General features: G+C 45.2%; 1 protein-coding gene and 2 long non-coding RNA genes across 23 annotated transcripts in view; 1 reads left to right on the top strand and 2 right to left on the bottom strand.

The window, feature by feature from the left end:
• Positions 1–14718, bottom strand: part of MSI2 (musashi RNA binding protein 2) — a 391492-nt gene extending 376774 nt beyond the window's left edge. For 17 of the 21 annotated variants that reach the window (XR_007412955.1, XR_007412956.1, XR_007412957.1 and 14 more), the window contains exons 1-5: positions 14439–14644; positions 14106–14146; positions 13690–13771; positions 12833–12917; positions 8911–8952 (exon numbers count right to left, since the gene is read on the bottom strand). Coding sequence is in view for 18 of the 21 variants with exons in the window: in XM_049114116.1 (XP_048970073.1) it covers positions 8911–8952; positions 12833–12917; positions 13690–13771; positions 14106–14146; positions 14439–14500 (312 nt within the window). In the remaining 3 variants the exon portion in view is untranslated. Of the gene's footprint in view, positions 1–8910; positions 8953–12832; positions 12918–13689; positions 13772–14105; positions 14147–14438 lie in introns of all 21 variants that reach the window. The other 4 variants (XM_049114117.1, XM_025439710.3, XM_025439695.3 and 1 more) reach the window with 3 other exon arrangements.
• Positions 4804–8904, bottom strand: LOC125755744 (uncharacterized). The gene is made up of 2 exons (XR_007412959.1): positions 7517–8904; positions 4804–7094 (listed from the first exon to the last, which is right to left on the bottom strand). It is a non-coding gene; the product is annotated as an uncharacterized LOC125755744 (long non-coding RNA).
• Positions 14719–15115: 397 nt separating the features above from the next.
• LOC112655204 (uncharacterized) lies at positions 15116–20544 on the top strand. Its single transcript, XR_003133584.3, has 3 exons — positions 15116–15561; positions 16275–16466; positions 16560–20544. It is a non-coding gene; the product is annotated as an uncharacterized LOC112655204 (long non-coding RNA).
• Positions 20545–27961: the final 7417 nt, after the last annotated feature.

Raw genomic sequence — 27961 nt, 5'->3', positions numbered from 1 at the left:
TTAAATCCTCCCTTGCCATAAAAGTTACACATTCCCCTAATGCCTTAGATTTCAGGACATTTGGGAGAAACTCATCCCAGACAACAGGCTAAAAAAAGAATCCATTAGCATTAACTTGCCTGTCACAGTCAGTGACAAATAAATGAATGTGATGCTTTCAGATCAGTCATTGGTGAAACTACCCCCAGGCAGATAAAGACCAGGCCCGGGAGAGAGAAGGCTCACAGAGAGACCTCTCACACAGCAGTGTCTCAGCTGTCCCCTAGCTGCTCCCCAGGACTTCATTCTCAAAGGCAGCAAAAACACAGCCATCAGAAACAGAAAAGGAAATGCATTCCCAATGCCCACCAAGAAACCCCCAAGATGAAGGACGCATGCTATCTCCCCCTTGAAAGCCAGGACGCTGGGAGCAGACCATGCCACTGGACATACCATGTTCTATCCATCACCCCTAGAAAGGACAATAGTACCCACAAGCTGTTGGTAAAGTCCTCCTGCGATCTAGCTGGTGCCATCGTTAGGAGCAGTAAGAGACAGCCAATGCTTACACTGATCATTTGTGTGCATTAACCCATTTAATCTCCTAATACATCTAGGATGGAGGTACTGTGAAAACTCCCCATTTTACCGGAGAGAAATGGAGGTACAACACCATTAAGTGACTTGTCTGCAACTCGCTAGCTGATAAGTGGCATTCAACTGTGCCGAAAAGGTTCTCAGAAAGTAAGCAACAGAAACTAACTGGAAGCTTCCTGGCCAGACTAAAACAGAATCTATTCCTCAGCCTGAGCACTTTTTGGCAGTTGGGCAAAGCGTAAGAACCTAAAATCTACTCCCTGAACCTAAAATCTACTCCCAGGGCTTAGTGATTAAGAGAGCAAGGACTTGGAATTCAAACAGACTTTGGTCCAAAGGCCAACACTGACCCTTCTTAAAACTGTGGCCCCAGGAAAGCTGCTTATCCTCCCTGGGCCTCAGTTTACCATTCTGTGAGGTGGAGAGAACACCAAGCACTGCAAAGGACTGGTATCAGGATGAAATTAAAAGAGATTAAGCACACAGAGGCTTAGCACAATGCCTTGAACATACTGACTCACAATAAGTAACAGCCATTATTTTGGATTAGGATTTTTCTTTTTGATTATTCAAGGTCAGCAGGCAGACATACACCCTGAGAATAACTTTCCAGATCATTGAGAGCCTGATGTTATCTACCCTTGAAAGAGAGAAGAAAGATTTTTTTGTTATATATGTGGGACCCCAGTAGGATACCTATACCAACAGGACCAACCTTCTTCACCTGCTGCTACTGCCATGTGCGCAGGGGTACTCAGTCCCAAGACCATGCTTGCTCATATCTCCCACATCACACAGAAGGCTCAAGTCATGATTCCAAAAATCTCATGTTCCTCATACCAGGCAGCCACTCTGAGCCAAAGGTAACCCCAAGCAGACCTCTGAAAGTACAAGTCAGGCTGCTCTGAGCCACAGGGCATACCTTGGTGACACACAGACAACCTGTAACTTCTATACCAAGAAATGACATCTCAGAGCACCTTGATGGCTGAGTAGGTTAAGCGTCTGCCTTTGGCTCAGGTCATGGTCTCAGGGTCCTGGGATCGAGCCTCATTTCTGGCTCCCTGCTCAGTAGGGGGGGGGGGTCTGCTTATCCCTCTCCCTCTCCCCCACTCATGCTCGCTCGCTCTCTCTCTCAAATACATAAATTAAATTTTTTAAAAATGACACCTCATTGTCTACACACAGCAAGGTGAAGATCACAGCTGAGACAAGGACCAAGTATAGAATTTAGGGATTTAGTCTCTATCATGGCCTCTACTTAAGAAGGAGAGAAAGGGAGAAGAAAGAAGCAAGAGAATGACAGAGCTCTTTGCAGTTGCCACACACCTCAAAGAGCAGGGGTGGTATCTGCCAAGAACATCCCTCCTAGAGAAGGGTCCACAGCCAGAGAGAACACAGTATTAATTACACCAAAGGCACAAGTCCAGGGTGGGAAGGTCTCCACGAAACCCTATCAGCCATAGTCCTATCAGTGACCCCAGCTTCTATAATGATCCAAAAGAGCTCAGCACATCATGTAGAGCATCCCCGTGATCGCCCTCACACAAAACAGGTTCCCCAGCACAGGCCCAAATAAAGCACAGGCTCATCTGCTTTGCCTGGCACTCAAGGCAACACAACCTGGCCCTGGCCTACCCTCCACGCCTCCACCCAAAGCACCATGCAACACCAGCCCTCGAGCAGCGGCACACTGACCTCTCCTAGCCCCTCACATTCCTGCCATTCTTCCCTCCTTCCTGTGCTTCAGGATCTGGGGCAAAGACTACCTCCTCCGAGAAACTATCTCAGCTCTTCCTGCCTCTGAAGATCATTTTTACCACTCTGTGTGTTTTTCATGCTCTTTCCTTGCCACAGGTAGCAGCCCTCCTCCCAACCTGAGGCTAAAACCCTGATGACAAGAGCTGTGCCACCTTTGCCATTTTGCCTTCATCCCACCTACATGGAGACTGATGGGGGGCAAAGAGCAGTAGTGAAAACTAAGGTTTGGTTTTTGGTTATTTTTTGTTTTGTTTTGTTTTGTTTTTTTACAATTAGTAAAATATGTCTGTGTCCTTGGGAGTTCATTGTCCAGTGGAGGCAATAAGGCATGAACCTAAATAGCCATAAAACTCAGAACAAAATCCCTAACATGGTCCCTGGTGCTCAGCAAAAACCTGGTAAATAATTGCCAAGTACCGAGAATGGCAACTGAATGCACTGGAGATACAGTCTGCCTGCACCCCACCCTCACTCTTACCCTGCCGTACCTGCTATATACTCGTCCACTTGCTCATTACTTATTTGCGCCCTAGAGTGAAAGCCCCAAGAGGGCAAGGATTTCCTGGTCTTACTCTCCACACTATCCCCAGAACCGCATGCAGGCCTTGGCACACAGTAGGTGCTCAATAAAGTTTAGTGAATAAATAAATGAACACGTGCCCAGCACAATGCCTAACAAGTTTATCAACAGGTTTTTGCTAATTTACAACTATTTATTATTTTCTAGCTTATTATTACTGTGTGTCACCGCCATTCCACTCATTTGTGTGCACATGTGCCTTTTCTCAAAAAAATAAGTAAAATCTTTATAAAAAAAAAAACCTTACTACTATTATTATCATAGTTTGCAATGACCAAAGAAAAATAAAGTGCTATGGAAATCCAGAGAAAGAAGTACTCCATCAGAGAAAGAGCAGAAACAGCTCTGCGGAAAAGGTAATCCAAGTTGGGCTTTGAAAAAGAGGTATATTTTACACGGCAGGGACAAGAAAGGGTGGTGCGGGTAGGGATGCACAAAAGGGTAGCTCTTCAGAGAAGGGAGAGGGTGCAGTTTCAAGGCAGCAAAAGGTAGAAGAGTCAAGAAGTAAGCTGGAAGGAGACACTCCTTGTACAGATCTTGAAGGACCCTAACTACCTGGGGCTAAGAAGTTCAGACTGTTTGGTGAGCATTGAGGGCAACCTGAATCCCCCCAAAGCAGGTGCACCCAGTCAGTGATTAAAAACAATTAAACAAGCTCTTAGTCAATGAACACAGCAGATCAAACAAGAGAACGGAGATGATGGACTACATGTGCCTTGTGCGTTCTTGGGACTCTTCAGCCAGAGAACGTTCGGGTTTAAAAATACAAAAGGACAGGAAGAATGGAGGCCGCCTCAAGGGGCACCCAAGAGGGTCTGCTGGTTCCTCAGAGAGTCCCAGGAGCAGAGAGGTCTCACCTGCCTGCCAAAAACATCTGACATAGAACAGAGGGGCTCCAGCTTCTCAGCAGACTGACCTTAACGCAGAAAGGAAAGTACGCAAGGAAAGGCAAAATCTCAGGAAAGGACATCTGTAGGACGAGGTGCCCCTCCTCCTAAGCTGACACCTGCTGCTGACCGGAAGGCAGGAAGGAGCTGCGCTCCCCGACAAGAAAGCAGCTAAGCCACTAATCCCCCAGGGTCCTCACGGTCATGGACAAGGCTGCAGACACACCACTACGTCCCCACTGGGAACCAGAAACACACCGGCAGGCCGGTTAACTGTGGCCGGTGAGGTGACAGCTGCAGATCACCCAAGATGGCACGACGCTAGAATGACCCGACTCACAGCAGCAGGGGAAGGCCAGATGCCGAAAACTCACCCCTCGCCCGCCCTTGAGAAGCTGCCAAGAAACCACTCCCCCGGAACAGGAGGTGCGTGTGTAAAAGGCTCGTGCTGTGCTGCACCCATCTGGACGGATGCATGCGTAACAGAGAACCTTCCAGGCCCTGGAGCCTCATCAGTGGATGAGACAGGAGCAGGAAAACCTGGCCTGCGCTCAACGCTGCCACAACTTAGCTGTGTGACCTGGAGCTGCCAACCTTACTTCCCTGATGTCTGCTGCCCCCGCCCTGAAACAGGTAGGCTGGCTGCAGCTCAAGCATTTAAGTCAGCATCCAGTGATGACAGCCATCCACAGCTCCCTGCCGGCAGGGGGCTTACATTCCAATCAGGACTCTTCTCAGGTCATTTTCCATGATAACTTTTCTTATTCTACAGAGATAATTCAATAACGGGGCACCTGGCTGGCTCAGTCGCTACAGCACATGACTCTTGATGGTGGGATTGTGGAGCTGTGCCCCCAAGTGATAATAAATTATTTTATAATAAGGATACCAGCAGACACCTGCTGGCACTACCTGTGTCAGGCTCCCAGCAAAGAGAAAACCTTGAAAACTACCTCATTCACCTTGAAAACCACTTCATGTTGGGCACTACACTCCTGCTTTTTCTTTTTTTTTTTTTTTTTTTTTTAGGTTTTATTTATCCATTCATGAGAGACAGAGAGAGAGGCAGAGACACAGGCAGAGAGAGAAGCAGGCTCCTCACAGGGAGCCCGATGCGGGACTCGATCCCAGAACTCCAGGATCATGCCCTGAGCCAAAAACAGACGCTCAACTGCTGAGCCACCCCGGCGTCCCAACACCCCTGGTTTAAACAGCGAGAAACTGAGGTGTGGAAGGGCTCATGTGGGGTGCCCACAGTCACCCAGCTGCCACTCAAGGCAACTGGAAATAGGCTGAAGAAATGAGATCTCCGTTGATCAACAGATAAGGTCCTGGCTTCTTACACATAAGGAAGAAAATGGTAACCCGGGGAGTGGAGAAGGCTTTATTACACACAAGGATAATTAGGGCAGATGAGGAGTTACACCCAGACTCGCCTGTGCCCTAAGTGGTTTAGTGGCCTCCTGGGTTTTCCGCACGAGAAAAAGAACCCACAAGCTTGAGCAAAACTCTTCTAGGCAGCCAACGCTTCTGCCCAAAGGGACTGACAAAATGATATGACATGATTGATCCCAATCATGCCTGTTCTTCCAACAGCTTCAAATTAAGTCATCTTTTTTAGAATACCACGACCATTTTAATTTTTTAAAAGACAGACGGGAGGAAACTCTTACATATTTCACAAAATGAAATAATCATCAGGCGAAATAGGAAGATACAGAATGGACCCATCGCCTTCTGATCAAAATGTACTTCGCTAATTAACGGCCACTAGTCTCCAAAGAGTCGCCCCTCGACTAGTTAATAAAGGCCCATTATACTTCACTTGAGAAGTGAACATTTACATCGCAAAGGGGAATAAATGAACTGCAGGATTCAAAACCCCTTCCTTCAGGTCGCTCATTAAAATTCTGGTCAAAACGGATTTTTATTTATATGATACATTAAAGAATATTATGACAGTACTAATGTGAAATCTGCTCCTCATTCCCATGGCTTTTCTTTCGTATTAAGTTACAGTTTCTTTCCACTAGCCTTGTTTTAACACCTCCACGAATATTTCTCTGGTGAGTGCTAGCGAAAAGGGACAGCCAGAAAGCAGAGAAATGCATTTTAACCGAAGCCCATGCTGACATTTCATTTACAAAAGCTCCTCACCCAGCCCACGAGGAGGGGCACGGTCCACCTTGCAGCGAGACCCCTACACATCCACACACAGAAGTTTTATTGAAGAGAGATAAACAAAATAACAAATAAGGCTTGACTTAAACTCCTATACTCCCGCCAGCCCGGTTTTCAGTCTGAAATCCCCTCGGCCAGGCTCAAAGTCTATTAGAAACTAACTGTCGACAAGAGAGGCACACTCTCTCCCCACCCCGTCCCAGCTCCCGGCCAGCACACACCTCGCAGATTCCCCAGCCACTTCCCTGGAGCTGAGCAAGCCCAGAGCCCTGTGACAGGGTGCCCCTCCGCACAGCCAGCCAGAGTCACCCAACAGGATGACATCACACGGGCTGGGTGAATCACCCAACCAGGGAACGTCGAGTCCACACACAAACTGCGCACACTGGCTGCAGTTGTGTTCCTCAAAACCTGGTGACCACCATGAACTTCAATCTCTGTCTGAACCCACAGGTGCCACCCCTAGAAACCCCCACAGGACAGCACATTGGGTGGGGGCCCAGTCTGGAGCGAGACTGCCCGCACCCCACTTCTCAGCCATTTTGTGCCTCGCTTTTCTCATCTATCAACTGGACATAATACTAGTACCCACACCTGAGAAGACACAGGTGAAGACTGCATGAATTGATATGTGTAACGTCCCTACAACAGTGCCTGGCACATAAAATCATTTAACGTCGCTATTATCGCTAGATCTCTCGTGGTGACTGGTATGAGAGCTACCAAAATTAACAGTAAAAACAATATATGGTACTACCACGCACCAGATCTTTTTTTTAAGCACTTTACTTTTATTATTTATTTAATCTGCACAAAAACTCAGTAAGATGGGGTATATGAGGATCCAAGAAATCAAATGATTTGCCCAAATCCACACAGCTAATGAGAGGCAGAGATAGGATCCAAACCCAGGCTGCTGAGCTTGAACAACAATGAGAAAGATGATTAAATGGTAGTAGTAAAGATGAGGAGGGATGAGGCCCTCACCCTGTTCCAGGCTCTTTTTCACTCAGCACTAACAACCTGGTGAAGGAGCTACTCCCATCACTCACATGTTACAGAGGAGCGAACAGGCTGGGAGAGGTGGTTTTTGTTCAGTGTCTTGGGACCTGAGATGCAGATGGAGATAAGAGATAGGAAAGTCCTTGGGAAAGGGTGCCATGAAAAGCAAGGTATTGTTATGCAACCCCTGGAACTCCACGGAAAGATGTCCTCCCCCAACTGGTATAATATTTACTCAGGTCTACAAGTCTGACAATCCACCTAAAACATCCCAGCCTTGAACAAGTCCGAGAAATAGTCTGTCTCATTTTCATGTTGAATGCATCACCGAAAAACCAAATGCCAGAGTATGTTAAAATGAAATATAGCCTTCCTGGTTTAAAAAAAATAAAAAAAGTGGGGGGGATGAGGGGTGGTCAATAAAAAGGAAGAGAAAACATGTCAAACCCAAGGTTTGACTAAGTCAGGGATTTTTCCAGTTTCCCTCTAGGGTAATCTGATCCTAGTTCTGGATGATCAAATGACTAACCTGGAAATTTGAAGATTCACACTTATGGAAGAAACAGCAATTCTTCCAAACCCAGGAAATACTGCTAATTCTGGAAGCCTCTGAAATGTCAAGGATCACACACAGTTTGAAAAGCAACCTTTACACAGTTAACAGTCTCAAAGTTTGTGCTCCGTACAGAAATAATCTAACCTCTTTGGTTCATTGATTCCTATTATTTGCTTAATCGTTGGAGGAGAAAAAATGCCTTAAGAAAGTATTTTTGGTATATTTGCTGAAAAGATTTGTGTTTCCTTCGAAAGAAAAGAAAGGAAAAGAAAAATAACATGGGGAAAAAAAAAAAAAAGGAAGGAAGAAAGGATCACATGGCAGGCTCCAGACCTGAAATTCTCAAAATATCATCTACAAGTGCCAACTTTTTCATTAAAGTTCCTCATCCCTCCCCTTCACACAATTAAAAGGTTCCACTGGTGGGAGACTATGCTTGAAGAAATAAATGGAATTTGCAAAAGCAACAGCTTCTTCCCTTTATGACCATGATAGGAAGCTTCACCTTTTTCCCTTTCCCTCAAAGAATGACAAGGCCACAGAAAAAGTCTACCTATCTCCCAATATTACATAGGGAAGAAAAAAGTATAATTAAAAGGTGCAATTTTCACATGTAAGCCCATAAATTTCACCTTCAGTTCTCTGTAGCTGTTTTCATATCCACAGCTGGCAAGCTCAGCAAAAACTCTATTAGCCACACATTGTGAAAAAGTGAAGGCCTATCTTAATCCTCTCAGCAAATCTTATGCTACTGCTCCTCCAAGGCTACAACATGCTCAGAACGTCTCCCCCAGGCCCCAACACGTGCACCTAGAAGCAGCACTGCCGGTTTCAAGTGTGCCCAGACTGCTCACACCAACGTGAAACCAAGACATCCACTGCCTCGACTGTCAAATCTAGGGCTTCATGGGTCTACAAAGTTGTTCTTTCAAAAGAAGACAAACTGCGTACATTCTACTCCTCTCCACGCACTCCAAGTGGTAAGGCCTCAGAAGAGAACCCTCCAAAAGAGAGTCACGAGGAAATGTCCATGTTCTCCTGATAGGATCTTGGCAAACTTAAAAAAAATAAACAGAACATTTGCATAAATATTGCAACCGACAGCTCTCTGTCCTGCCACAGAGGATCAGGCTTGCCCCCGCCCCCTGTTGGATGCTCAGAACCCACCTCAGGGATGGCTAAATTGCAGACACACGAGAATATCTCCCTGGAGCTCCTTGCCTAGCCTGGACTCTCACAGCCACATGCTGATACCCTGATGGAACCTGACGGTTTCAATGCTTCATTGCCAGGACTCTGTTTGAAACGTGAAATCCTTGGCAACCATCGCTGAGTGCTAAAATCCTATTATGAATTCTCCTACTTACCTTGGGTTGTGCCCGACGAGGAAATGCAACTTTAGGATCAATCTGGGGGGAAATGGAAAAGTAAGAGTCAATTCCCGGATTTGGCAGAGAGGGAGAAAAAATTATGATTAATCACCTAATTATTAATCACTCATTTCTCAGGCTTATCACCCAGCTTTTTGTAACTTCTCGGGCAACTCAAAAGTTCCTTAAACGTTGATCCAAACTTTACTCATCCTTCCCACAATGTAACACAGAAAGCTGGCCCTTCCAAAATATCCTACCATGTATTTCAATGTGTGATGGCCTTAATAAATCAGATCTCACACATGTTCTTATTTAAGCAAGGGCTTCTCTTCCACAGACAGTGGACATTAAGCGGTACCCGCATCTAAAGTGCAATGCATCAGTGGGAGAAAAAATGGGGATGTCATCATTGAAAACAAAATCATAACCTGAAAAATTAAACATAAGAATCTTTCAGGAGTCGATAACTGGATAACAGATCTTCTCCCCGACGATAACTAAACAAGGCAGGTGGAAATGGTGACTCCAAATTTTTTTTAAATCATCAACATCCAAAAACTCCCCATAGACATCCAACACGATGCTTGGCTTGATTTCATTCATTCATGTTGGCAAAAGTACAGTTACCTAGGTTAACCAAAAAGACAGTTCATTCTGTAGTTAGACCACAAGAAGAAGCAGGTGTCAAAAACTATGGAGCCCAACCCAGTTCTTAAAAAATAATAAAAGGAAACACACGAGCTAAAACCACCTGGATTTTTAAAATCACAGGGGGTAGAAGTCTATGAGCAACCTAAATCCAAATTACAAAAGTAAGGCCCTCATGGGTAGAGGGGGAAAAAGAAAAATAATAAATAAATAACCTGAGAAAAAGAAGTTGGAATCTAGTGTAACAATTAGGGTATTCCCCTGCCCCGACCCCAATCAGGATGGAAAAACATCCTCTACCCCAGATCAGACACTCTGCAGAACACATGATTCTCAAAAGGGGCATGGCTTTAAAACTCAAAACAATTCCCACAGAAGCTTCTGAATCTAATACACTGATTCAAGGTGGGAAAGTATTGGAGAGAAAGTATGGGGAGGGAAAGAATTTCTTAAATCCCCATTATTGGTTTTCAATAGATTTCTAAAAGTCACAAATCTTTGGGTAAAATTTCAACACAGAATATTGCTACAAGTTATTTATTTATAGGCTCTGGCTTTCGTAATGCAATTCTCCCCCTTCTAAAATGTAAACCTGAACCTTGTTTTCAGTTCGGCCATGGAGAAGCAAAAATGCTATGGGACAAAGCACAGAGTTGGGGGGAGGGCAAGGCACACCAGAGAATTCTTGTTTCCCAGACCCACATCCCTTAGGACACTGCAGCTGAGAAGGGACACAAAGGTTTACCACCTTTATCAAGGTGGTTTAAAGACCTAATAAAATCCACAGCATGTTTTTTACCCTTAAACATCACCTGAGAAATGAGGGATTACTTTTCAAAAACTAAAATAGACAAAAATCTCTGATCTAGGAAACTACCCTCTCATCCAGATTAACATTACCGCATCTACAGGTGTATTCAGCACTGACTAGAGAGATACAACAGGTGTGGATTTTCCATTCTGTTGACCAAACGTAAGACAGATGTGTCTTTTTATAAACACTCCCCCAGACTGTGGCTTTTAGCGGACCAGCACACAATCACCGCAAGAAGTCACCTTGTCCATGGAGTCAAAGGTGAGGGACATGTTGAGAGAGAGACCAGGAGGGGGACGGGAGGGGGACAGAAAGCACTGAACAGAAGAACGCTCAAAAAAATATCTAAAATGACAGAACTCGAAGCCAATTCAGAATTCCTGTATTGGGTGTTGTGATAACAGCATGTCAGACCAACACACGAGTTCTCCAGTGTGCAAAGTTTACACGCTGAAATCTCCAAAGGAGGGGACAGGTCAAGATAAGTATGGCAAATCCCAACCTTTTGCACGTCCCTGTCAACTATTAAAAACACACACACACACACACACAAACAACAACAAAAACAAAACAAAAAAAAAAACTACCAAAAATAAAAACATTAGTTAGTTAGGTACAGCTCTACTTACTGTAGCTACAAATCCTCTAGGAAAAGACTAGGGTACTATTTTGGATGTGAATGGCCGTTACCTAAACAAAGCTTTTAAGGTAACGGTAAACAAGATCCTCGTTTCCATGTCAATAAACCAACCGCTTCTGCCTCCTGCACTGAACGTTGAAACAAAGTCAAAATCTAGGTTATACTAAATAATAGTGACCAAAACATATCCACAAACAGTTAGGGAGGGGGAAACGGCACGTTTTGCACCTGATACTGAGGGCTATGACACCCCCTCCCCCCCCCGGCACCACAGAAACCAAATACTATTTCTCCTACCCAGTGTGGGGAGACGGAGTGAACAATAAATTCCTGAATTTGCCTTGAAATATTTTCCTCTTTACTTTTGCTAGTTTTTTGAAACGTCTAACCAGGAAGTCGAAGGGGAAAAAAATTCTTCAGACATCCATTATCACCCTACAAATGACTGTCCCTAAAATTAAATTATCTAAAAGCTCAAAAAGGCCGGGCTGCAAGCTATGACGAGTCCAGCGCAATTAATAAAGCAACTTAAAGTGTGTGGGGTCATCTTGGGGGGAGGAAAGAAGGGGGCACTAGGAAACATGCACCTGACCTCCCATCAGAGAAAGAGAGTGAATTTGCAAAAATAAATTCCATGCACCAAAGGTGTCCAGGATTTTCTCCTTTTTATTTCCCCCTTACCCTCAATGTGAAAGCTTGGAGGGGGCTTGGAAGATCACCCAGTTCCACTCCCATATTTTACAGAAAAGAAAACTGAGGCCCTGAAGCAGCAAACAGCTTGCCCAAGTTCATTAAGGGCAACTGGGACAAGAACCTGATCCTTCGCCTTGCCCCAGTACCCACCCAGAGAGAAGGGCGGTCACAAGCAGCCCAGCACTGCACCCCAATGTCACCTCGGGGCCCCTGCTTTGGCAGATCTATGAAACTATGGGGGAGATTCTAGTAGACATAAAGGGAAGGGGGAGAGCCACAGAGTCAACACAGGGACCTAAAGAAAACACTACGTAGGAGCTCTCCACCACCCCCCATTACTGTACTAATGTCTTTCTTCCCTTTGGTAATCCCTACCCTAGAGACTTTTCCCCCTCTCCATGTAAGTCTCTGAAACCTTCTAATGCTGTAAAAGTACCCACACTCAAAATAAAAGATCTGAGAGGGAAAAAGGCAAAAACAAATCACTCGGACACCCAAGGCCTTATCAGTCTTAGATTTCACCCCATCTGGAGTCACCCACTGGACACCCAGCTTGGCTCTGGGAGGTCTCCTTCCCCCTCTCGAACCACCTTCCAAATCTGAGGTGCTCCCCAGGAGGAACCTGTTGCCTGGACCTGCGATGAGCACCCCCTCGCCTTCCCCCTCCCAGCCCCGGCCCCGGCCCGGCCCCTCTCCACCGGCTGGCCACTGGCTGGCCACGGCCGGGGCTGTGCCTTCTGAAAACCAATGCCCCACAGCCACAGTCTTTAACGCATGCTGTGCTCGGCTGACAAAGAAAAGTTGCCTTTGCCCTATGGTGCAGTTTCTTTGCATGGTCCCTGGGCCGGGTAGAGAGCCTCTCGCCAGGCCGACCCCTCCCCCAGGCCTGGGCTCTGGCAGCATCTGGAGCTGCGGTGGGACAGGCTCTACACAGAACACCCCCCAAGCCCAGGCCTGGCAGCAAACTTTTAGAGCCAACTCGCAAGCCCTGCTGATCACACTCCCCAGTTCTCAGCACAGAAGCAAAAAAGAAAGCACTGTCCCTTTAAATGGGGCTGTCAATGCCCAGATGGGTCCTGAACAGGGGCGAACAACAACAGCGAGGGGAAAAAGCAACCTACCGTCTTGGAATCTAACTCATGGTGGGGCTGACCTAATACTTTATCTACACTTGCTGGATCTGCGAACGTGACGAAACCGAAGCCTCTGAAATGAGACAAAGAGGGAGGAAAACAAACAAGAAAATGTGACACCATGGCAAGCAACAAGGAGTGAGCCCTCCCGCGGGATGGGGAGCCAAAGTTGGCCCCTTGCACCCCCGCGGCCCACAGCCCTCCCCCCTCCAGCCCCTTGCAGGAAAACACATCAAGGTTAAAGGGGGGTGGGAAACGGGGTGGGGGGGCAGGGCGGGTGGAGGTAACTTGGGAAAATGCTGGTGTCCCCACTCTTTCGCCACCTCCGTCCGTCTCTTCTCCTCCTCCCCTTCCCTTTCTTAACGCTTTGTTTTATGCCGAAGAAAACCCGGCGCTCAGCAGAGATTCATCCAGCTTTCCAAAAGGGGCTGAAGAGTTCAGGGGAGCTGGGAGTGTGTGGGGAAAGCATACGTTTAAAAAACCAAAAAACTATGTAGAAAGTGAATGAAGCTGAATGTCATTTTAAACAGGAGGAGGGAAAAAAAAAAAAAAAAGAAGCAGCAACGGGAACAGGACTTAAAGCGCAGAGATGGGCATCTCTGTAACCAGAGTTCAGCCCCGATTAACAATAACCTTTGGGGTTATGGGGGCGGGGGTGGTGGGGGGTGAGGGTGGTGGGGGTGGGGGTGAGGGTGGGAGGGGGGTGGAATAGAGCGACGTTCGAAACCAGCCACATGCCTGAGCCCCATTCTAAATCCGCTTAGCTACTTCCGAAGACACCTCCAAAAATAACACTTAAACTTTGTTCTAAAATAAAGACAAAAATCCAGAAGGGAATGGTTTACCTGGAGCGTTTCGTAGTGGGATCTCTCATGACCATACATTCTCTAATTTCTCCAAATTTGCTAAAATAGTCTCTAAGGCTATCTGTAGAGAGAGAAAGAGAAAGATGGGGGGGGGGGGGAGAGAAGGTGTGGAAAAAAAAAAAAAAAGCAATGCAAATTTTGATCAAGGACAAAAACCAAAAGTAGTTTTCTGTTGTTACTCTGTTTTGGTTTTGCATTTTTTTTGCACACGCGGGGGAAATTCGGCAACAGAGGTCGCGTAGAGGGCTCGGAAAGGATTTGCTATTTAAAAAAATAACCTTGCACAGGAGAAGTGGGGAGCCCATGGCGGGGGGGGGCTCGCACACTGGGATAACAAAGAGCAATAAAGAAGCCGAGAAGGGGGGGACCCAGGCGTCCCCCCCTCCCTCCCTTACCTGGTGAGGTCTGCCAGCTTAGTCCGCCGATAAACATTTTACTAGAGGGAGAAAACATAACAGAAGTGAGCACCGATGTCAGATCGGCCATTTTGACGTGTAACTTACAAAAGCTAAAAGGAAAGCAGGGGGGAGCGGGCGAGCGCGAGCCGGGAGGTGGGGTGGGGGAGAAGGCGGCGGCGAAACGCGACCCAAAGGTGTGCAACTTCCCGGGGGGGCGCGGGGGGCGGGGGCGGGGGGCGCGGGAGATGCCCGGCTCCGCGCGCCGCCGTCCCCGCCGCTGCGAGGAGAGCGAGCCCGCGGCGGCGCGGTGGGCAGCGGCTGGAAACTTACCCGGGGTCGTGCTGGGAGTCGTTGGCGCTGCCCGAGGTGCCTTGGCTCCCATTTGCCTCCATCTCTGAGCCCCCCCGCCCCCCCACCCCCGGGAAACCGAGCCCCACAGCGAGCGGAGCGGAGCGGCGCGGCGCGGCGGCCGGCTCCGAGCCCCGAGATCTCCCGCTCCCTCCTCCCCCTCCTCGCCCCCCCGCCCGGGCGCCTCCGAATCGCTGTGCGAGCCGCGGAGCCGGGGCAGCGGCGAGAGCCGTCACACGTGGGCTCGGCTCGGCTCAGCCCCGCCGCTCGCACGCCCCCCCCGGCCCGCCCCCGCCCCCCCGGCCCGTCCCCACCGCCCCCTCCTCCTCCCCACCCCCACCCGCCCCCGCCCCCGCCCCGCCCTCCCCGGCGCACGTGGGGCGGAGTTCTAGAACGTCGTGTATCCGAGGCCGGTGACGTCACGCCCCGGTGCGGCCCCCGCCTGCCCGCGCGCGCACTCCCGGCCCCCCGCGGCCGGACCCACCGGGGCGGCGCGCGGACCCCGCGGCCCGAGGGGGCCCCGCCTCCGGGCGCGGGGCAGCGCACCCCGACTTCGCGGGGTCACGTGGGCTGCGGGGGGCGGGGGCGGGGGCGCCGGGGGAGGGGGAGGCGCGGGGAGCTGGCGGCCGCGCCGCGCCGCGCCGCGCCGCGCCGCGCTCGGGCAGGGGAGAGGACGCCCCCCACCCCGCCCCGGGTCGGCGTCTCCGTCCGTCCGAGTTCGCCGGCCGCGGCCGCCGGGATCCGGGGACGGCCCCCGCCGCCCGCCCGGCTCCGCGCCCTCTCTCCAGCCACACGGCGCAGAAATTTAGGTCAAGGACGTCGGGATCAAACCCAAGCCCCGGCGCCCCTCTGCGCGCCCCGAGACGCCCCCCGCCCCCCGCCGCCCAGCGTCGCGGAGCCCCAGGACTGCGGAGACCCTCCCGCACCCACGGCAGCCACAAGTTTTTATTTTCCTTTGGCGCTGGAAGTTCTCTCCGGCTCTCGCTCCACACCGGCACGTCCTGCGCCACTCCCCGCCCTTCCCCGGCGGAGGTGCGGAGCCCTCCCTCTGCCGTGCCGGGGAAAGGTTATTTTGGAACTTTGAGACACTGACGAGATCCCTCCGGTGAGAAAGCGCCGAAGGAGGGGTTTCCGCGCTCATCGTGCAGGGTTTAGAAAATAGGATCAACTAGGTCTGCAGAGGTCAAGGTCAAATGATTGGGGTTCAACGCCAATTTCTGTGTATAGGGACAGATAGTTTTGAAGCATCTCTGGGATGGCTCGGGAGGGTGGTGGTGGTCAGGAAACCCCTCTCCAACCGGGTCGTTAGACATTTTTATTATTTCTATGCCGAGATAGTAAAATGCATAAGGTTGAAGTAGCCCAGGACCACCCCACCGCCGCCGCCGCCGCCGCCGCCGCCAGTTTGCGGAGGTAAAGGAGGGAAGCAGAAGGCTTCAGGCACACGCACCCCCTACCACCTGGGTAGCGGCGGCACACAGTCGGTTTTTAATAAACCACTGGTCCTGGCACACAGTAGGTTTTTAATAAACCACTGGTTTCATCCCTCCCCGCCCTGAAAACCCCGAAAAGACGGTGCCTGTAGCTTCCCAAAGGCATCGCACACTTGGATTCCAGGCTGGCCAGACTCAGACTGGATTCAATTTATGGGGTATTGAAAACAATAAGGATACAATTATCCTTATTGTTTTAAATCATTACAATAAATTGAGTTAATATGGCATGAGGGGCAACATAAAGTTGTGGTTCATCAAATACTCAGATTAATGTTAAGTATGAATTGATGCCCAATTAACACTTTTCCATTAATTTTCATAGGATTAGGACACAATGGAACACACTCAACACCAAAACTATACCAAATCCAGTGTGGGTCGTGGAAAAGTGGAATATTTGGAAAATCCCAACACTACCCAAAGCCTTGGATGACCAGATTGTTAATCTCCCTGCCTCTTATTTTTGGGATAATCCCTCACTAACAGGATTGATGGGGTGAAAGGAGAGATTGAAGTAAGTAAATATAAAAGTCTCCTTTTGACTGCAAACCTATGTGGGATGTGCTTATTATCAATCATTACTTGCTATGATTTTTTTTTTTTTAAGGCACTTTAGAGCTTTAAACCACAAAGCCAAGCATTTTCCCGTCACTCCAAGCTGCTTCCCAAATCATCTGGGGTCTGGTGCGTTGAAGAGCCAGTTGTTATTATGGCGATTGTTTATTATGACTATTCTCAATAACAAAATGCAGACAACAAAGCTAATTGCATTTTGTTGGGGATTTTTACACTAGAACCACAGACCATCAGAGGTAGAAAGGCCTTTCCTGATCCAACTCCCCCCACCGCCCCATTTTACATCAGGATCCCAGAGGAGCCAAGCTGGGCAGGCTACACCCCACCCCCCAGCAATCAGCCAGCTGCTTAGGGGGGCTCTGGCCATCACTCTGCTGCCCTTTGGCTCTGTGGCATGCATATTTATTCTGTCCTCCACAAGGCAAGAGTGGGGTGCCCTTGTTCCCTGTTGTAGACCTACATAAGCTGACACTGAACTGAATTAAAACCCTGAGAGGGGCTGGCACTGCAATTATAAAGTCAGTGGTTGAGAGAGAGCTTGATCTTATATTTCCATTACTACATTGCTTTTACTTATTTTTCATTTATATGCAGTCATATTTACTCCGCTCGGTCTATAATTCTATGAGTTTTTGACAAACGCAAAGGATTGGGTTATCTCCGCAATAACCAATCCAAGATGCAGAAGAGTTTCATTGTCCCCCCAAAAAATTCACTCTTGCTGCCCCTTTGCACTATGTTATATGGAATAACTTATTATTTATTATGCACTTCTTCTCCAGCTCATCCACTTAATGCAGCCCCTGGGTCGGGAGGATTCCAGCAGGACGATGTCAGTCCTCTACCCTCTCTGTTGCCCATGACCTCATTAGACACTCCCTTCATGTAACTCACTCTTCACTTGGCGTCCTTGATGCTCATGTTCTTTTGTTTTCCTCCTACCTCTCCAGCCATTCCTTCTGTCTCTTTACCCTGACTTCTCTGCCTTTCCTTTAAATACTGGTGTTCATTCTCTCCCCCAGCTACAACCCCCTCCCGCCCCCCCACCCCCCCTGAATGAGCTCCTCTGAATGGTGGGTTTTGATAGTACCTACTTGCTGATACCACTCAAATTAAAATCTCCGGCCTGAGCTCTCCACGGAGCTATTCACCGTCTCCGCTTAACCTTCCTGGATGTACCCCAAACTCAACATGCATGTCCAGAAACACAGGCATGCGTTTTCCCCTTGAATCTAAAAAACTCTTTTAAGTTTCACTATATGGGTCAACAGAACCCCAGCCACCCTAGAGACGAGGTTGGCCCTTCTCCAGATTGACATCTTCCCGTATGCGATCCATCATGAAGACGTGTGTTTCACTTCCTAAGTATCTCTCAAACCCATCTTTCCTCCTGCTGCATCCTACATTTCCCGCTTGACCCCCTGTGATAGCCTTCTGAGCATTCTTCCCACACCATCTCTTAGTCCGTTAATGTGCCGGGAAACTCTCTCTGCCCAGGTTGAATCCCTCTTGGTAGGCACTGTTATCCTCTCAGAATGTCCTCTGTGTACCTTACCTGTGCAATCATTTGCTTTGTTGCTCATCTCCACCACCAAACCATGAGCTCTGCTCTCCACATATTAGCACAGTGCCTGTATTAGTGCATGGTTGACGCTCAATAAATCTTTGTTGAACAAATGAAAGGATGAATGAATGAATGATGGTCAACATCTAATTTAATTGTGGGACTTATTGTATCTATGTCCATAAGTCAAATTGGCTGCAATTTTCCCTTCTTGTATTGCCTTTGTCTGGTTATACTGGCCTCATAAAATGAACTAGTAAATGTTCCTTCCTTTTTCATTTTCTGGAACAGTGTGTATAAAATTGGAATTATGTGTTCCTTGAATGCTTGGTAGAACTTTCCGGTAAAATGTCTGGGTATGGGATAAACATTTCCTAGGTTGATTTTTAACTACTGATTCCACTTCTTTTGTGGCTATGGACCTCTTTAGGTTTTATATTCTTGAGTGAGTTTTTAAACAGTATATTTTTCAAGTAAATTATTCATAGTAACTAGGTTTCTGAATTTATTAACAAAATGTTGTTGATAATTTCCTCTTAATGTATTTTAATCTCTGCTGCACCTACCCATAATGTCCATTTTTTCATTTCTAGTATTATTGTGTTTGTGTCTTCTCTTTCCTGGATCAGTGGTGCCAGAGATCTCCCTTTTATTAACTAGTGTTTCTTCTTTCTATTAGTGTTTTCAAAGAATTAGCTTTCAGTTTGGTTAACGCTATTTTTTGGTTTTATTAATTTTTGTTTATAAAATTAATAAATTATTGTGTATAAGAATATATAAGAATATATACCACGTTAAAGAATATAATCACATTGTGTCATATTAATACATATGTATCTCTCATTATTTTCTTTTTTCTACTCTCTTTGGGTTTATTCTGTTGCTGTTTAAAATTTTTTTTTAGTTGGTGGCTTAAGTAATCAATTTTCAGCCATCTGTTTCTTTTCTTTTTTTTTTTTTTAAGATTTTATTTGTTTATCTGAGAGAGAGTCTCAGAGAGATCCTAAGCAGCAAGGAGGGGTAGAGGGAGAAGCAGACTCCCTGTTGAGCAAGGAGCCCTCTGGTTGGGGAGGCAGGGTGGGTCCTTCTCAGGACCCTGGGATTATGACCTGAGCTGAAGGCAGACGCTTAACTAACTAAGCCACCTAGCTGCCCCAGCCTTCTGTTTTCTGACTGTGATATAGAAGACTATGGCTTTCACTCTGAGTACCACTCAAACTACATTCCACAAGATAAAGAGAATTTTTATTATTATCCCAGGCAAAGAATAGATTTCAAATATGATTTCTTCTTTGGTTCAATACATGTGTATCTTTATATTTCTAAACATAAGTTTTTTGTTTTAATTTTTAGTTATTTATATCTAACTTAATTGAATTAGGGTCAGAGAAGGTGTTCTGTATGAAATAGATTGATATTTGTTGAGACTTGCTTTGCGAAATGGTCAATTTTTATAAATATCCCATGTGGCTTTGAAAAGAAAGTGTATGTTGGAGTGCCTGGCTGGTTCAGTTGGTGGAGCATGCAACTCTTGATCTTGGAATCAGTCGTAAGTTTATGACCCATGTTGGGCATCGGGCTTACTTAAAAAAAAAAAAAGGTATGCCTTAATTGTTAAGTGTACCATACTAGGGATCCCTGGGTGGCGCAGTGGTTTAGCGCCTGCCTTTGGCCCAGGGCGCGATCCTGGAGACCCGGGATCGAATCCCACGTCTGGCTCCTGATGCGTGGAGCCTGCTTCTCCCTCTGCCTATGTCTCTGCCTCTCTCTCTCTCTCTCTCTCTGTGTGTGACTGTCATAAAAAAAAAAGTGCACCATACTATATAGACCTATTAAATCAAGCTCCTTAATTATGTTACTCAGATTTTCTGTAGCCTTAACTAATATTTTGTCTGTTTGATCTGTCACTTTTTTAAAAAAAAAGATTATTTATTTATTTATGAGAGAGAGAGAGAGATTGGCAGAGACACAGGCAGAGGGAGAAGCAGGCTCCATGCAGGGAGCCCGATGTGGGACCTGATCCCAGGACCCTGGGATCACACCCTGGGCCAAAGGCAGGGTCTAAACCGCTGAGCCACCCAGGCGTCCCTGATCTGTCACTTTTTATAGTAGTATATCAAAATCTCCTTATATGATTGAATTTGCCAATTTTTCCTAAAAATCTAAGTTCTATTTTCTCTATATTTTAAAAGTATGTGATAAGGCATATCAAAAAGGACTGTAAATATCTCCTACTATTGCTGTGCATTTTTCTATTTTTTACATTTTGTCTTTTTGCTTTATGTATTTTGAGGCTATGTTATTAGGTATATGCAAGCTTAGATATACTGTTTTCCTAGTGAATTGATTCTTTAAGATGTATACAGCTGACCCTTGAACAACACAGGTTTGAACTGTGCAAGTCTGCATATATACAGACTATTTTCAATAAACATGGTATAGTAATGTGAAATTACTGTTTTCTCTTCATTATTTCCTTAATGACATTTTCTTTTCTCGAGCTTACTTTATTGTGAGAATACAGTATATAACAGACATAACATACAAAGTATGTTAATCAATTTTTATCTATTGTAAGAATACATATGTAATAAATATACAAAATATGTGATTATGTTACTTATAAGAATATGGTATATGATACATATATAAAATATGTATTAATTGGCTATTTATGTCTTCTACTCATAATAGGCTATTAGTAGTTAAGTTTTGGGGGAGTTGAGAGTCAGACATGGATTTTCAACTACTCAGGGGTCATCATCCCTAACCACTGCATGGTTCAAGAATCAACTATACACAAATGATCTTTAACCCTAGTACTTTTGGCTTTAAAGTCTGCTTTGCCTGTGACAAATATAACTACTCCAACTTCTAATCAGCATTTGCCTGGCATATATTTTTCCATCCTTTACTTTCAACCTTTTTTAGTCTTTAAATTTTAGGTGAGTCTCTTATAGACAGCATATAGCTGGATCTTGTTCTTTTATTTATTTGACTAGTAAGTTTTGTCCATTTACATTTAATGTGATATTTTTAGTGAAACTTTCTGGTGCAAAAATATATTAATCACAATCTCTGGGATTAACAAACTCATCATTGGGTACATCCATGGCTTTATTTATTTATTTATTTATTTATTTATTTATTGGTGTTATGAACACCTGTAAACCTGTTATTCGATTAGAAAACAAAAGCAATAACAATGACTTACAACTACCTACATGCTTCTCCCCTATCTTTTCTCCATCTGAAGTAACTACTAACCTCAATCTTGCATTTATTATTCTTTTGCTTTTTAAAAATTTTTATCAAACTTTTATCACATACTTGTTTTAAGTTATGAAAAGTTTTTGAGGTTTATATTTTTTACTCAACATGATATTGTTAAGATTCGGCTAGATTACTGCATCTGGTTGTAGTTTTTGTTTTTTTGTTTTAAGATTTATTTATTTATTTATGACAGAGAGAGAGAGAGAGAGAGAGAGAGAGAGAGAGGCAGAGACACAGGCAGAGGGACAAGCAGGCTCCATGCCGGGAGCCTGACGCGGGACTGGATCCCGGGACTCCAGGATCACGCCCTGGGCCAAAGGCAGGCGCCAAACCGCTGAGCCACCCAGGGATCCCCCTAGTTCATTCTTATTTCTGATTGTATAACACTCTATTGTGTGCCGCTGCCACAGTTTATTTTGTCCATTCTTCTGTCACAGGGCTTTGGATTGTTCCAATTTTTTGCTCTTATGAGCAGTGATATAATGAACATTCCCGTCTTCTGGTGCATGTGGGCAAGAATTTTTCTTTGAAGGGATGATTAGGTCGTAAGGTATGTGAATATAAAACTGTACAAGATAATGTTAAGCAGTTTTCCAAAGTGCTGTTTCAATTTGTGCTCCCACTAGCGGCGTGTAAGAGAGCTATTGATCTACTGATTACTGACATTTTGGAATTTATGGCTTCCGTCTCCTTTTGCACCTTTTGCTTGTTCTGCTTTCTCTTAAGTTTCTGTTTACTTCCTTTCTTCTTTTCTATTGAATTGATCCAGAATTCTTTTTTTTCCCTTTCCTCTTAATTTAGAAGTTATAAGTTCTACTTTTATTCTTTTAGTGGTTATTTTAGAATTTTTAACACTGGCACTTGACCCAACCCCACTAAAACTACACAATAAGTAGGGCACCTGGGTGGCTTAGTCTGTTAAGCATCTGCCTTCGGCTCAGGTCATGATCCCAAGGTCCTGGGATTGAGCCCCACGTGGGGCTCCCTACTTCTCTCTCTCCCTTTTCTCCTCCCCCCTGCTTGTGCACTCTCTCTCTCAAATAAATAAAATCTTTTTCTAAAACAATTATACAATAAGTTAAGAATGATTCCTCTTTAATTATATCTTCCCTTTTACTTGTTATTGTTGCTTATTATTTTAGACCCATCTGCTTTTAATAAGGCTAAATTTAATCACTATTGTCACTTTAGTTTTATGCAGATCTTGTAGATTTACCCATGTTTGACAATTTCTTCACCTTTGCTTCTGACATACCATTCCTTTTTTCTAATTACCAGCCTTTTCCTAGAAACATACCCTTCAGTATTACTTTCAGGGAGGTTATGTGAATGACCTGCTTTCTCTATTAATGTAACATGGTCTGACTGCACTCTCAGCCTTGAATGAGGATTTCTCTGAGGGTAGAATCTAGGTTGAAAGCTATTTTACTATTTTACCCTCAACACACATCTTGTTTCTCTATCGTTGAGACGTTTGGTGTCAGTCCATCATGCCTTTGTAGGTGATCTGGCTTTTCTTTCTGGTTTTAAGATTTTCTCTTTGTCTTTGGCTCCCTGAGGTCTCACCATGCTGTGTTCAAATGTGAATTTCTTGTTATTTACCTGGCTCAAGATTCATTGTTCATCCGAAATCTCAGGATGCAAGTTTTCTTATCAAATTTGCAAACCTTTCAGTCATTGTCTGTATAAATCCTGTGTTCCCTACATTCACTCTGTGTTCTCCTTCTGGTACTTTTATTAGGTGTATAATGTATTATCTCCTTCTAGGCAACATACCCTGAATCTTTCTCTCAGACTTTCCTTCAGTTTGTCTCTCTGTGATGCTTCCTGGGCAATTTCCTCAGTTTTTTTCCTTCAGCTATGGCTAATCTGCTGTGTAACTCACCCACTGAGCTTTTCATTTCAGTGACTATATATATGTCATTTCCAGAGGTTCTATTTAGTTTTCTTTCAAATTTACCTTTTAAAAATACTGTTATTTTCTTATGGTTCCAAATGTCCTTTTATGTCTTTAATCATTTTAAACTTACTTTATAGTCTATCTGATAGTGAACCTCTGTTTCCTGAGGTTCTTGGGACATTTATATCTACTACGTCTTGGTTACGGTGAATTGTATCCATGCATATTTTGTAGTTTGAAGTAGGGTCTGTATCTTTATCTTTGCTTTTCAGTTTTGGAGTTCCTCATTCCTGGATCATACAGGTAAGGTAAATTCCAGCCCCAAATTTACATGAAGCCTGGGCTATAGTCCCAAATTATCAGTGAAGACTTCTTTCTGTACTTTCAAATCATGCCAAGACAGTGAAGTTTTCTTATCTCCCTGTGCCACTAGGAAGATTTTTTTCCCCAAATGAATTATTTCTAAAATGATTCATCCTTTTGAGGGTGCCAGCTCAATGTGAGGATCTCAGTACCACCTTCTCACTATGAATGGGCCCAAGCCACATCTTCTTCCTGTTTGGATGCTCCAACTTCAGGCTTTTGAGGCCAGCAACCTGCCCAAGACCAGCTCCATCTCCGCTTATTTGCTCACCGTACTATTTGCCATTTCCCTCTTGCTTCTGGCACCGGGGCCTGTCCTTTCTGTCTCATGAGTTCATTTCAGTGAATGTTTATTGTATTTTGACCGGGGTTTAGAGATAGCCTATAGTCAGAAGTTGATTAAATTATTTCATCTGCCATATTGCCAGAAATGGAACTCACTCTTCCAATGTTTAATGTCTTCCATTTCAAATGCTTTTTTTCTTAGAGTACTGCAGCACCTAATATTTCTGAATAATTTCTCTTCTGAATAATCTTTTTTTTATTTTTATTTTAAATTGAAATATAGTTGAACTTGTGAATAATCTTTTATGGATGAGGCGGCATTGGCATTATCTCAAATGAGGCAAGCATAGGTCAATGCAACTATCCATTCTAATCACCTGGGAACTTTAAAAAATAACAGATGCTTGGCTCCACCCACAAGATTCTGAATTAATTGGTTGGAGGGACCATCTGGGCAGTGGTCTTTTTTAAAACTTCCAAGTGATTCTAATGTGCAACCAAGGCTAAAAACACTTATTTAAAACATACTCATGAAAACAAGCAAACCATAATGATCCCTGGGCTCCACCCCAGAATGTGATTTATTTTGCCTGGAGAGGGGCCCTAGGCATCATATTTTTCTGACATTTCCCTGATGATTGCAGTGAGGCTTGGGCACCATTGATTTTCCCAGGCACATGCAGTCACAGGGAGGTATTCAAATGTTTGAGCTGGAAGCATGAGAAGTAATCTAGCGCAGCATATGCATATGCATAACTATGCTTCTGACTCCCAAAGACCTTTTAATTATAAAGATCCCTGGAGATTATTGGGGCACCTGGGTGCCTCTGTCAGTTAAGCATCCAACTCTTGATTTGGGCTCAGGTCATGATCTCAGGGTTGTGAGATCAAGCCCCCCATTGAGCTCTGCGCTGGGCATGTTGCCTGCTTAAGATTCTCTCTCTCCTTCTCCCTCTGTCCCTCACACACACATGCACATGTGCACATGCATTCTCTCTCTCTCTCTCTCTCTTTCGAAAAAGAAAAAGGAAAAGAAAAGATTCCTGGAGATTATAAAGCCAGAAAGTCTTTCATTCCCCTGAGGACTGTGATGGGCAACCAAGTTTAGAAACAATTTAGCTAACCCAACTTATTTTACAAAGGAGGAAACCATCCCTGAGAGAAGTTTTCTTTCCAAAGTTGCAGAGCTGATTCAGAGGAAAGCTGACTCCTACCTGCAGTCTAATGCCCATTTTATCCATTTCCAAACATAAAGCCCACTACTGCTTATAGACGATCTTGGCCATTTTAAAGAGACAGATTTTGAATTTGTGTGCAGCGGCTTCAGGAATGTGGGGTTTTCTGTTTTGCTTTGTGTGTGGATGGCACAGCAGAGGGAAAGTAAAACAACATGCCACCTTGCCTGTAGGGTCATACTAGTAGCTTGGTGAACTTGAGCTGATAAGCCATCATCCATCTCAACTGCCCATTGAGATGTAAATAGGGAATCATGGTGGTTTTAAAATATGTCCACAAATTCTTTAATGCTCCTCTAAGAAGTGAAACGTAATTCCCCTCCACCTGAGTATCTCCCATACTTAGTAACTGGTTTCTAATGAACAGAATGTGAGGGAAATGATGGTGGGTGAATTCCAAGGCTAGATCACACAGGTCATCACGGCTTCCACCTTGCGCTCGCTCTTGGATCACTTGCTCTGGGGGAAGCCAGCTGCTCTATCGTGAAGACAATCAAGTAGCCCAATGGAGAGGCCCATATGGAGAAGAACCGAGGTTTGCTGTCAGCAAAGCAATCTTGCCAGTATTGTGAGTCAGACGCATTAAAAGCAGATCTCCCAGCCCCAGTCAAGGCTTCAGAGGACTGCTACCCTGGCCTATGCCTTGACTGCAATTTCATGAGAGGCCTTGAGCTAGAATCTACCAACTAAGCCATTCCCAATTCCTGACCCTCAGATGCTGTGTGAGATAGTAAAGACTTGTTGTCTGAAGCTACTAAATTGGGATAATTTGTTATCCAGAATAGATAACGAATACAGAGATACTTCAAAACGCACTAAAATAGAGCTGCTTACTTTATAGGCTTGCAACAGGATTCATATGCTAACATTTACTGAGCGTTTTAGTTAGACTCTGGCCAAATGAACTGCATATTAGATATAAAGTAGCGATTGCGTATTATTAATGTTATCAGATTGCAACACATTTCATGTTCAATTACCTAAAATGCAAAAAAAAAAAAAAAAAATTACCTAAAATGCTCTTTCTGGAGCATCGCTTTGCTCATCATCTTATCCCCACTGCACACTTATAAAAGGTCACTGTCAAGATATAAAAGTATATATATGATTTAAATGTCTTGACTCAGTTGCTAACAACCATGAGCATGTTTTCAAATTGGAAAAGCAAGATTAATTTAAACTTGCTCTTTTTCACACAATGTACTTTGTTTACTTTTCGGGATTGCATTTCACTGCCAAGCCAAGTGCCTCTCTGATTAAAGAGTATGTTCACTTTATCTCTCATAGTCTCTCACAAGCTTACCATTAAGAACAGGCATGACCGACTGCACCAAAAAAAGCACACCATATTTTTACCAGAAAATATTTAGTGAAAATGATCTTTTATTCATGAAAATTTCACCAAGTATAAATCTCATGTCTAAAAGTAATAGGCCCTTGGTATTTCCCTTCAATAAATAAATAGCTTCTTTCCTCAAGAATTACAACTTCTGAGCACGCTCTTAAATTCAAAGCTAGTTTGTTTTCTTCCAAGAAATAGAAAGTAAGCATGTGCATACAGACCCTTCGTTGGTTGGTCCTCCTAGATCTGCGTAAAATGGGAAGGCCAAGATGGTATCTTTCTAACAGACGTAACAGGACATATGACATATCTGGGAAGAACATGAACAAAGGCAGAGGGTATGAGGCTGAAAGCGAAACTGTATTTTTCAAACACTCTTTACTTATCTAACATATAAATATCTTTATGTGTAATTTACTCCCCAACCTTGTCTGATATACTTAGACATAAAAGTCTATTTGAAACGATGAAGAAAATTTGCTTTGCTTTGTTTTTTCTTTCCGGAGTGGGAAATGCAAAAAGCTCCTGAATGGAGGGAGAGGTGGGGGAAACATTGAACCAAAATTTTTCCTTTTTTCCTTTCCCTGTTCCTATGGGACACAGCTGGAACTCTAGTGCTGTGGTTGAAGACTTGTGCTCCTTTTGGTCCTCCCTGTCTTCCACTTTCCTCATCCCCAACCCAAAATGATCACACCCAACCAGGACAAATGCTGCTTATGAGTTTAGCTGAGTGAGAAAAAGTCAGACTGCTAATAAACGTCAACATCATTTATGGAGTGACCGCAATGAGGATCCTTCTAGGTGCGGCGCCGACAAGGGCTCGGACATCTGTATTCTTCAGGAATCTAAGAGGTGGACAGTAGCTCAGGGTGGGGTGCGAGGCTGGCCCCAGCCCCCCCAGGTGGCAGCTCCGTGCCAGGGCCACCCTGTGCCGTGCTGGCAAGCCCCCTCCCCAGCCGTGGCTCCCTTACGTGAGCGTGGGCATGGCAGGCACAGGAGAGAAGCCTCTGGAATTGAACAGCAAGTTACCATTTTCACCCCCAGGATCCCAGAGCTGCTCCCCCATGCAGCTGAAAGCTGTTTAACTGCCGTTTGTCATTCAGTCATCATTATTCTTATAGGTGTAGGTAAATATTTTATTAAGCGTCTCCGCTGCTTGGCAGCTCGGGAGCCCTGTGCCTGCCGGACCTGGCTGGCGCCCAGCGCTGCCCGGGAGGGTGGGAGACCCGTGGGCTCCTGGAGCGCTCGCGCCGCGCTCCGAGCAGGCTGTGGTCCTTTCCACCTGGAACCCATTTTCTCCTCTGGCCTCTCGGGCTTAATCTTCCATTTCTTCTTCTTTTTTTAAGTCAGTTACCAATTTGGCCTTGATGAAAGGTGCCGGGGCCTCCAGGAGAATATGGCTCTGCCTTTCAACTCCACCTGGAAATGGTTGACTCGGGACCGCGATCACCTTCTGCACACCTCTGCACCC

This window comes from Canis lupus, chromosome 9, assembly GCF_003254725.2.
Source record: "Canis lupus dingo isolate Sandy chromosome 9, ASM325472v2, whole genome shotgun sequence".
NCBI classification, from domain to species: domain Eukaryota; kingdom Metazoa; phylum Chordata; class Mammalia; order Carnivora; family Canidae; genus Canis; species Canis lupus.
The sequence above is the reverse complement of the archived record's forward strand: the minus strand, read 5'-3'. Positions and strand labels throughout refer to the sequence as shown.